The sequence below is a fragment of the Rhipicephalus microplus genome, chromosome 2, assembly GCF_043290135.1.
Source record: "Rhipicephalus microplus isolate Deutch F79 chromosome 2, USDA_Rmic, whole genome shotgun sequence".
NCBI lineage: Eukaryota > Metazoa > Arthropoda > Arachnida > Ixodida > Ixodidae > Rhipicephalus > Rhipicephalus microplus.
The window spans coordinates 289,972,361-289,983,883 of record NC_134701.1 but is presented as its reverse complement, the minus strand read 5'-3'; the positions used below and the strand labels follow the sequence as shown (position 1 = coordinate 289,983,883).

At 44.3% G+C, this 11,523-nt stretch overlaps 1 protein-coding gene across 1 annotated transcript; it reads left to right on the top strand.

Moving 5' to 3' along the window:
• The first annotated feature begins 1,722 nt into the window (after positions 1 to 1,722).
• LOC142795413 (uncharacterized) lies at positions 1,723 to 3,981 on the top strand. Its single transcript, XM_075886052.1, has 2 exons — positions 1,723 to 1,953; positions 3,733 to 3,981. The coding sequence occupies exons 1-2, from the start codon at positions 1,723 to 1,725 to the stop codon at positions 3,853 to 3,855; spliced, it is 354 nt and encodes a 117-aa protein (XP_075742167.1). The 3' UTR covers positions 3,856 to 3,981.
• The last annotated feature ends 7,542 nt before the right edge of the window (positions 3,982 to 11,523 follow it).

Below are 11,523 nucleotides of genomic sequence, written 5' to 3'. Positions count from 1 at the left end.
CTTCGTTTAGAAAAGCGAGGTTGGGGACACGGAACCTTACCCGCAAGAGATGCTAGTACTTGGTTGGTGATGAAAAAAAAATAAACAAACATAGCACTAAGTGAAATGAAGAAAACCAATGGGAGCTTATAGCGCGCTAGGCGAAATTCAAGTTAATGTGCCTGCCATTTCACTCTATGACTTCAGTAGAAAGATACTGAGAAGGGAGAGAGGTCTGCCTGATATAGCACACTACAGCCTGCTACTTTGCAGAAGAAATAGGAGAAAAGTGAAGAAAAAATCAGTGGAACGATAAACATTTCATTCAAACAGCAAACTGATGTTTCCGCGGATGAAGCCCCTATTCCAGGGCCTTACAAGTGGGTCGACAAAGCCTGGTCTATGGTTGCCTGTTCGCTTTCCAGGTCCTGCCGGGTGAGTCATGCCTCCCGCGACCTATCGAAATGGTTTGCGTATTGTTCACGCAGTCCAATGCTACTGAGAAAACCATGTTAGGCTGTAGAATCCAATGGGAAAAATCGACCCAATACTTGTCCCTATATTGGGTATGAGGTCACGAAGAAGAACGCCATAAGGCGAGTGCGGTTGAGAATGTTGAAATCATTAGTTCGACTGCACATAAATTTGATCAATATAATTGTGGTTCTAGGAAGTAAGGGCCTAGTTATGGATATAGAATGGTGGACGATATATAGATACGTAATCTTTGAATGGCGCTGTAATTCAGATGATTGATTGATTTGTGGGGTTTAACGTCCCAAAACCACCATTTGATTATGAGAGACGCCGTAGTGGAGGACTCCGGAAATTTTGACCACCTGGGGTTCTTTAACGTGCACCCAAATCTGAGTACACGGGCCTACAACATTTCCGCCTCCATCGGAAATGCAGCCGCCGCAGCCGGGAATCGAACCCGCGACCTGCGGGTCGCTGTAATTCAGGTATCGAAGGCATCCAAATTCATTATAGGTGCTACATAACGGAAGAAAATGATGTTTCTGCCCTTTCGACACCAACCAAATGGGAAATACTGCACTTCAATCACCAATAAAATATTAAATATGTGAAACATGAGCTATGGAAGTTGCAGTCACTATAAACTACGCTGTCAGATTCCATAATTATTTTTTACGCAGATCTGATCTGGCAGCTTCTCGTCTCTCTCTACACCATCTACACCATCTTTCATCCAGTGCTGGGTAGCAAACCAGATGCCAATATCTGGTTAACCTCCTGTTTTTCCTCTTCATCTCGCTCTTTCTCTCCACAGAGTACATGAGACAGCAGAGCACTATACCGTTTCCTGCAAGAGATACTCTACCTTGCGCAAAATTGCTTTGGTGCCATCGTTTGACTCCTTAAAGTACACTTAAATGCACCAAATGCACTCTTTTTGGGACTTTGTTCCTTATATGGAGTGACAGGAAGATTTCTAATACCTTTCAGAAATTTCCCTAAATGTACAAAGAGATTTAGGTTATAAAAGAGACTATAGCTTCTTGGAATTTTTTGTTTTAGTTAGAATTCTTTGTTTCACTATTTGTATTCCATTCTATTGTATTTTCTATTCTTCATTTTTTTAAAATGCATTTTCACTTCGCCTGCTTAAATAAACAAAATTTAACCTTCAATTCAAGAAATATTAAAATAAACCGTTCGGACGATACCCCCACGTGGGTATGAACCACAATTTCGATAGGGTCTACCACTATTGTAGCGAGGATGTGCGCGAGTTCGTGTAGGAGGATTCTGCTTGCCCTGAGACTCGCCGTGTCCCTGTACTCCTCGTTCAAGGGCCTGGAGGCTGCAAACGAGGAGCACGCACACGTCTGGCTCAAGTACTGGACCGGTCTCGGCGCTTACCTGGCAGCGGATAGCGGGCTCGCCTTGCTCTTCCACGGTTCTCAGCTGATCGAGTACATCAGGCTGGGCGTCCTGGTCTGGATGCTGAAGGTAGCGCTTTGATTGCGTGCGTCAGTGACCAGGTTTATGTTGATGCTGATCTCCTATAAATGATTCTACACACGGTGCGGTGATAATAGTGTAAAAGAACGACAACATTGCCACCAGTGCAGTCATATACGAACGTATTTGTATTCCGCTGTTACAAATTTCTTCCGAGAATCTAAAAGAATGGAATGCTGAAAATAAGTAACTTCAGTTGTTTTATGTATAATTCTTTGTATGTTTATTATGTTTTCTTTTCAAGTTTTTTGTTTAGGAATTTAACACCTTTTTATTATTACCTGTATTACCTAATTAATCCAACCCTCTCTTTCAAGAAGTGAATTAATTTAAAGAGCAAGGCACCGTCCCATTCATGGCCTATCCCCCTAGGTGGGTTGCGCCAAGGTGTTGAGGAACCAACCAACCAACCAACCAATACGAACGTGCTGCGCTTTTAATCGACTGCATGTTACATTCAGTTCAAAGGGGCCATGACACTAAATGTTTTATCAAAATGTGTTGTGTGAGCTAACCCTTGTGCGTTCACAAAAAGGCTGGCGAAACTTTAGCGCATTTGGTCGGGCACCTAATTTATAATTGAATATATTTATAAACGCGTGAGCAGCCCGAGTGCTGCGCAGCAGTGGCGCACTCGAGAGCCGCGACGTAATCAGCTGTGCGAGCGCCCGCATTCCGGCGACTGATATTTTCCCGTGGTCACCTGCTCGTAAAGTACAGATTTTCTAGCCTTCTTCAGCTTCGCATTGAAAACGAACAATTTGCAGTGGCTTAAACTTTGGTAGAAGACGCATAGCTCCGCATCTTCCACCAGAAGAATTCTCACGCGTTATGGCAGAATGACGGTCGCCTGTGGTGGGTGGCGACTTCTAGGGCTTGTTTTCTGCTGAAATATTCTTTTACGACCCCCTTTCATATCTGCACATGTATAACAGACCCTCTATCTCTAGTTTTTGCTGAATACCACAAATTGTTGCAAATTGTTGGGTGACCGTGTCATGGCCCCTTTGAAGCTGATAGATTATTGACGTAGATGATTGATATGTGGGGTTGAACGTCCTAAAACCACCGTATGATTGTGAGGGACGCCGTGGCGGAAGACTCCGGAAATTTCGATCACCTGGGGTTCTTTAACGTGCACCCAAATGTGAGCACACGGACCTACAGCATTTCCGCCTCCATCGAAAATGCAGCCGCCGCAGCCTTGATTCGATCCCGCGACCTGCGGGTCAGCAGTCGAGTAGCCACTAGACCACCGCGGCGGGGCGCGTCATCGGCATCATGAAAAGCACAAAGTTGAACAAAAAAACTAGAGGTGACTGCACATCACGCGGACAGGTTGCGGCCTCCTGTGGCGGCTAAAGTGATTTTCGAGCGCGCCATGCCCAAATCAGCCAATGGTGACACTCCGGTCTACGGAGCAGTGGTTTCTGAGCATGTAGCGTCATTCGTCAAGAGATTAGAAAGTGATTTCCCACTTTGAGAATTTATTGTCAATTCCAGGCCGAGTGATGCGCTATAATATTTCGCTCGCGTGTTCTTCGCAGCCTTTTTAACCAATCGGCAACGTTTTCTGGCCATGCTCAAAAAGTGTTACAGGACCCCTTTAAGGTGCTGCTTTAATTTCATCATAACATACTAGACTGACAGAGTATTTGTATATAGCAGACGAAAATCGCATTGATTTCTGATATTGATTGACTTACACTTGATTTCATACAATATAGTAACGCTTATCTTATATAGTTTTTTTTGTTTCTCTTTCAGATGCAGGAACCACAAATGTTTTATGACAGTTACGTTGGCTCATTGCTGCTGAGAGTGGAGCCCGAGATTGACTACCTCGCCAAGAAATTTGTTTCTACGCGACGAGGGAGCTACAGGAAGTGACAAATCATATCGACGAATTTGTCACAAAATCCTGCAGTCTGTTGTGGACTACATACATACATACATACATACATACATACATACATACATACATACATACATACATACATACATACATACATACATACATACATACATACATACATACATACATACATACATACATACATACATACACGTACATACATACATACATACATACATACATACATACATACATACATACATACATACATACATACATACATACATACATACATACATACATACATACATACACACACGTACATACATACATACATACATACATACATACATACATACATACATACATACATACATACATACATACATACATACATACATACATACATACATACATACGCTCAAATTCACATAAAGTCGGGAACTACAGCCGCTGCACTGAAAAAGTAATGACGCTCGTTAAAATAAGAAGTCGGTATTAAAATCTCCACTTTCATAATCCTGAACACGAAAAAAATAATATAATGCTATAAGGTACACTTTTCTAAGGCACTTTCTTTTTTCCTACTGGCATGTCAAGTTTCACTTATGAGAAAAGAATTGCGACGACTTGCGATAAAGTTTGCAGTCTCTTGGCCAGTAATATGCACAACGTATGCTGTTCAACTCACGGTGTAGTGTATTATTCACTATCAACACGCATACACAGCTACGACGGCATATACCACTTGCAAAATGAGGTTATGACGTAAATTTTTGTGTGACGGAGGCGGGGATTGAGAACTCCTCCAGAAAATGCGATATGCATTAAAGGAATACGGGCAGTTGCAAATATGTTGGCTAGTGTTGAGGGCAAATTATAGACACTTAAAACAGCACAAGAAGAACAATGAATCACAGAGAAATAGCATCTTGTTGTTGGCCCAGATTACTGACGTTGTGCGACAGCCGGCCACAGCGTGTCTCAAGATATTGGAGGAAGTGCAATTATGGCAGCAAAAGGAAGTATTTTTTCTCGTGATTTGAAATATAATATTTTTAAATTACCTTTTGAAAACAGGTGAACAGTGCCCCCTGGTGGGCAAGCCTTGGTACTATGCTAATGAGTCGTTTGGATTGCTCTATGTAGTCGGTTGTTTTTAGGCACAATCCTGTTTGTGGTTAAGAGTACTTTGCGTGCATTATTAGGCACCACGGATTTATAATCACTAGACCATTTTACGGACGGGTTAGAGTGCCACCATACTGGGCTGCTAGCCTTTGTTTTATGTTCTTGACAACTAAATGAATAGTGTTACGGTAGACGCATGCGCCTTAAACAGTTGGGAATCGGTGCATACGATATATGATAACCTCATTAATTCACGTCACAATATACAAAACAAAAAAAAAAAACGTCGGCAGCCCATGCATGCAATATGGTGGTGCCCAGAAGTCTTACGGAGAATAGTTTATACTAATTTCAAAGTGAGGAGCTGACTCTGGAAAACGGCACTGCCTTCATGGCAGCTGCTGGAACCACACCACGTCACGGCGCAAGCACTCGGAGTGCCCAAATACGAACCGCTATCACCTTCATCTATTACTTTTCGCAGCTTATGTTGAGCGTATACGACTTCGTTGGCGCTACAGATATAAAATTTCTGACAATAATGAATGTTTTACCACGCTTTGTGTTACTCTTGATTAGAACTCTCACCCGCAAGTTTTCTGTTGGGCTAAAGAAAAAATTACGGCATAGTCACGGGGTGAATGATGATGAATGGGCGAAGCTCCGGAGGGATTCATCGGTAAACTGTGAATCTTCCCCCAGTCGATCATCATGTAAAGACGTGAGAAACGCTGTGTGTGTATATACACAAATCAACTTTTATTTGTTCTTAGACGATGGATGGCTTGCGATGTCCCTTGCCTCGCGCGCTCGCACATCGGGATTCTGTCTGCGAGCGCGCGCTGCTGCTGCCTTGCGCTCTCTCCGCTGTGCAGCCTTATCCATCCGGCGACTCCGAGCGCGCGCCAACAGCGAACGGATGGATGGATGGATGGATGGATGGATGGATGGATGTGGCTGTACCCTTTAGATCGGGCGGCGGCTAACGCCACCTAGCCGTAATACTTAGTGAACTAACCATTACATTTATCTTTTTTCCCCCTTTAAATAATGAAGTTGAGGATTCGTACTTCGCAGTGAAGAGTTTAATTTTCACTCGTGCCTTGACTTTAGCCACCAATCAGATAACCTCCTTCTAGTTAAGTCTGCCCGCTTAAAGTCTATTTTGCCTTCGCTGTCCCTAAATCCCAGTGCTTTGAAAAACTCTGTGCCATCATCCTGAACTATAGGGTGAAGCCCTTTACAGAACATTATCAAGTGTTCGGTAGTTTCTTCTTCCTCTCCACACGCACTGCATACTGTGTCGATCCCTTCGTATTTGGCCCGATATGTCTTGGTTCACAGTACTCCCGTCCTGGCCTCAAACAGTAGAGAATTACCCCGAGTATTATCATAGATCCTTTCCTTGGCAATTTCCTGCTTAAAAGTTCGATAGATCTCTAGTGCGGGCTTCTTAATCATGCCCATTCTCCACATGTCAGTCTCCGTTTCCTTCACTTTTTTCTTAACCGATAGTTCTTTTTGGTTTGGCCACCTGCTGTTTTCTAAGTATTTACCAGTCAACTTCCTAGTTCGCTTCCTCCATTTTGTATCGACATTCTTCATGTACAAGTAGCTGAAAACCTTCCTAGCCCAACGCTCTTCCCCCATTTCTCTCAATCGCTTCTCAAATTTTATCTTGCTGCTAGCTTCTCTGCCCTCAAATGATGTCCATCCCATATCACCTTGTACTCCCTGATTTGGTGTATTCCCGTGAGCTCCTAAAGCAAGCCTACCTATTCCACGTTGCTTAATTTCTAATCTTGCTTGAACTTCTGATCTCATGCACAAGACCGCATTGCTGAACGTCAGCCCAGGAACCATGACCCCTTTCCATATTCCTCTCACAACATCATACCTATTGTAATTCCACAGTGCCCTATTTTTCATGACTGCTGCATTCCTGTTACCTTTAGTCGTCACGTATATTTCGTGTTCCCTCAGATACTCGGTCCCATTGCTTATCCATACACCCAGATATTTGTATTTATCTGTTATCTCTAGCGTGACCTCCTGTATTCTAAGCTCACTACCTTCGTTGTCATTGAAAATTATGACTGCTGATTTTTCCCTACTGAATCTAAAATCTAACCTATCTCCCTCATTACCGCAGATGTCCATCAATCTCTGCAAATATTCCTTGTTGTTGGCCATTAGCACTATATCATCTGCGTACATTAATGCTGGTAGTGCCTGATCAATAAGTTTTTCTTGTTTGACTAAAGAGAGGTTGAAGCCCAGTCCACTTCCCTCTAATTTTGCCTCTAATCCTTGTAGGTACATCATGAATAATAAGGGTGACAGGGGGCACCCCTGCCTAAGCCCCCGTTTTACCTCTGCAGGCTTGGATACCTGTTTTTCCCACTTTATAACTACCTTGTTACCTTTATAGACACCCTTTAAAAGATTAGTGACTACATGTTCCACGCCTAGTGTGTCCAGTATTCCCCACAATTCCTCTTGAACCACGCTATCGTACGCTCCCTTGATATCCAAAAATGCTAGCCACAAGGGCCTGTGTTCTTTTTCTGCTATTTCGATGCACTGCGTCAGTGAGAACAGATTGTCTTCCAACCTCCTGTGTTTCCGAAACCCATTCTGCAGTTCCCCCAGCACCCCCTCATCCTCTATCCACGCCTGCAGTCTTTACTTTATAATCTGCATCGCTAGCCTGTAGACCACTGATGTCACTGTTATAGGACGGTAGTTGTTTATGTCAGCTTTGTCCCCCTTTCCTTTATAGATCATGCTCATCCTGCTAAGTTTCCATCCATCGGGAACTTCCCCATCGATTATTATTGTACTCACTGCCTCTCTCAAAGCCTGCTTAGACTTCGGACCTAATGTTTTTATCAGCCTAATTGGAATGCCATCTGGGCCTGTTGATTTGCTACTAGAAACCCTTTTCTCAGCCCTTTCCCACTCTTGTTGTGAAAATGGAGCCATTGCACCACTTGATTCGTCTTTGTCTATTGTGGTGCATAAAGTACTTTGTTAAAATTTTTCTGTCACACTTGTTCTTATATATTCAATAGCTTCGTCCCCTTCTAGCCTAGCACCTTGGGCTGTAGTTATAAAGTTCTGCTCTAGGCTCGTCTCATTTCTTAGGGAGTTTAGATGGTTCCAAAATTTCGCAGCTGCCTTTCTATCTTTTTTATGTACTTCTGCCAGCCACTGAGCTCCCTTCCTTCTAATCTTTTCATTGATCAGAAGGGATGCATCCCTTCTACAGCTTAGAAAGGTTGCCCATTTTCTTTCCACATCATCTGTCGGTTCACCCCGCTGCTTAGCCTGTCTGTGTTCCCTAGAGGCTGCCTGACGTTTTGCTATGGCTCTCTTAACTTCCTCATCTCACCAACTTTTGGGTTTGTGTCTTCTTTTCCGGGGTGACTTGTCACGCGTCCTAGCAAGCTCTAGCTGAAAGAGTCTAATTAGATTCGTGTATGTCCACACTGTCTTATTATCCTCCGTGATTACTTTCTCAATTTGTTTAGTGGCTATTTCAATTTGCCTTTCTGGATAAAAATTTTCCTGTAGTTGCTCATCTTGTCTCCTTCCCACTTTCACTGCTCTTCCAAAACTTAGCTTGATACGTTTGTGATCGCTACCCAGACTTCTGGAGCCACCTTCATCTATGTGCATTTCCCTGAGCTTATCATACATCCTATGTGACATCAGTGCATAATCTATCGTCGACTGAAGCCTTCCTACCTCCCATGTTATTTGCCCTTCACACTTCTCGGTACAGTTGCAAATGATCAAATCAAGCCTTTCACACATATCCATGATCATTTTGCCTGTCGGGTTGGTATACCCATCTATATCTTCTATGTGCGCATTCATGTCTCCTAGTATAATTATCTCGCACTCTCTTCCTAACTCCGGAATGTCCTTTGATATACACTCTACCATTGCCTGGTTTTCCTCTCTGGCCTTTGCTCCCGTCCACAAGTACACGAAACCAAGGAGTGTCATTTGACCTGCCACTTTCCCTTTTAGCCATAAATGTTCCTTGCACTCCTGCTTGACCCTTTGCCAGTCTGTACTTTTATGAATGAATGCCCCAATACCACCCCCCTTTCTGCTGCCTTCTGTTCGATTACAATACTCCCACGCGTAGTCCGGATTGTTTGGAGGTTGTTCCATGTCCCTGAGATGTGTTTCTACAAAACCGTATACCATCGGCCTCTCTTCCCTTAGCTGTTCTTCTATCTCTTCCCACTTCAGCCTGTTCCTACCACCCTGCATGTTAATATACCCTACGTCTGAATTGGCTCGGCGCTCGTGGCTACGTCTATTTATGCCCCGGACTCTACCTATCTTAGATATTGGTGCCACTTTGGAATTGTATCTGTCCATACCACCTGTCGAAGAGTCTCCCTGGTTGTTTTCCTCGTTACTAGCTATCCTGCACCCCGAAGGGCTCTCTTGCCCCCCAAAAAAGCTGCTGCGCGTCCTGCAAGTCGCCAACCCACCTCAAGACCTAGCCGCTCATCGAAGTGAATTCTGTCTCGTTGAAAACCCCCCCACCTATGCACCTCTCTGTTTATTTCCACCACCTCAAAGCCTTTCTCTCGACTCATCCGCCATATCTCTTGGTTTGCGTTGACCACCGCTCTTTGCAGGTTGCTATCACGCACCGGTACCTCCGGTATCGTGCATATCACTACCTGCACCTTAGGAGAAGTGTCGCGCATGTCATCGACGCCTTTCGCCAGTGTGGCTGCTAGTCCTGCTGCATCTTCATTTAGGACATCGTTTAAACCGCCTGAAATTATCACGAGGTTTCGTCTATCAGCTGTCGTTTTGAGCTTTGCGCTCGCTTGCTTCATGACTGCTTCCAGCTTGCGTCCTGGAAACGCCCCTACTGCAACCCTCTTGTCACCTCTTACCCTCTCTTTGATGGCTTCTGTGCATCGATTTAAATTTGAGTCCCCGGCGATTATCACATGCTGTGACTTTTCCGCTGGAGCGTTCTGCACCTGGGGGCTACTTGCACCTGTGACGCCGGCTGCTTTGTTCCCTCCCTGCCCCACCACTACCTCGCTGAAGCTGGGCCTTGCGACAGTTGAACCGGCTAAACCTGTTTTTTCCAAGCTTGCTTGCTTTTCCTTCTCCACCGTTCTGGTTGCCGGTTCCCTACTGTTCTCTTGGTAGGTCGCTTCTTTGTTCAGCTTCGCTAGCACTTCCTCGGCGGACTTCAGTCTTTTTCCCATTGCCCTCGTTTTCTCTTGCTCTGTCGCCAACGCAGTCTCGAGTTTGGCGATTCTCATCAGCAGTTCACTCTGGGCAACCATCATTTTCTCCATTTTTTCCTCGACCTCACATTGCCTACACTTCGCGTCAGCCTCTTCTCCATCCGCTTCTACGCTTGGGTCCACTTTCAAACCCACTCCACATCCTGAACACTTTACAGTCTTTTTTAACCATGCCTTTCTGACACCAATTATCCCTATACTCGATAATTACTAAACTCGAGCCCTGCACTACGAAAAAAAGAAAGTCCAAGCTCTACTACAAAAATTTGCGTGTTCAATGTACGCGCACCTCCCCAACGGGGTGGCAAAAGAAAAAAAAACAAAAAAATTCAAACACACACACCCGCACTAACTTATAAATACCTGGTGACTGGCCCCCGAAAAAGCCGTACCATAAAATAAGTGCTACGAAGATTTCAACCGCTGCCTTATAATTATAGAGACAAGCTCAAAACATGCAAAAACATTTACCTGCGCAGTCGATCCGGAGCGCTCAAAAAACACGTCCATCCACCTTGACAGCCTGAACTGAACGGATTTTATTACAACGCTCCCCCTAGCGCACGTCGCCGCACTAAATCGAACGATTGTCTTCAACCAATGACACGTGCCATATGTGACATCATTCCTATTTTATAAGATCTCGCGTCTTTCATCAACTACAAGTACCGCTTTCTAGTTTATAACATCTTGCATCTTTTCATCATCAGCTACAAGTACCACCATCTAGTAAACACTACAAGAACTAAACGAGAGGTGGCTACATACAGGAGACGGTACCGCCATCTAGTGAACACTGCAAGAACTAAACTAGAGGTGGCTACATACATGGGACGGTACCGCCATCTAGTGAACACTGCAAGAACTAAACTAGAGGTGGCTACATACAGGCTACAGGGGACGCACAGCCCACGCCCTAAGGAGCTTCGCCCCTAAAAAGCACACACTTTATTCAAACGGCTGTTCACCTCAAAGGCATTTACAACGATCTAGACTTTAGACCGAACTGGCACTACATCTTGGAAAAGTGTTTGGCCTCACCAATTTGTTGTTTGTACAACACGATGTGAAGAACTCTCGATGTGACGGACTCTCGCTGTGTTAGCCATTGAGTGTTTATTAGTAACGCTTCGGCGCTTATTGTTGCCATGTGATCGAACGATTGTTTGATTCATTTTGTCTTTAGAACGCAAATACTTTATTAAATACCAAGAAAAAAAAAGACCGGCGTAGCTCAATAGAAGAATACTGGGCTGCCACGCAGCGGATCCGGGT

Coding starts and splice junctions, on each gene's coding strand:
- LOC142795413 (XM_075886052.1), top strand. CDS start 1,723: ATGTGCGCGAGTTCGTGTAGGAGGATTCTGCTTGCCCTGAGACTCGCC. Junction 1,954..3,732: donor TCCTGGTCTGGATGCTGAAG/GTAGCGCTTTGA, acceptor TTTCTCTTTCAG/ATGCAGGAACCACAAATGTT.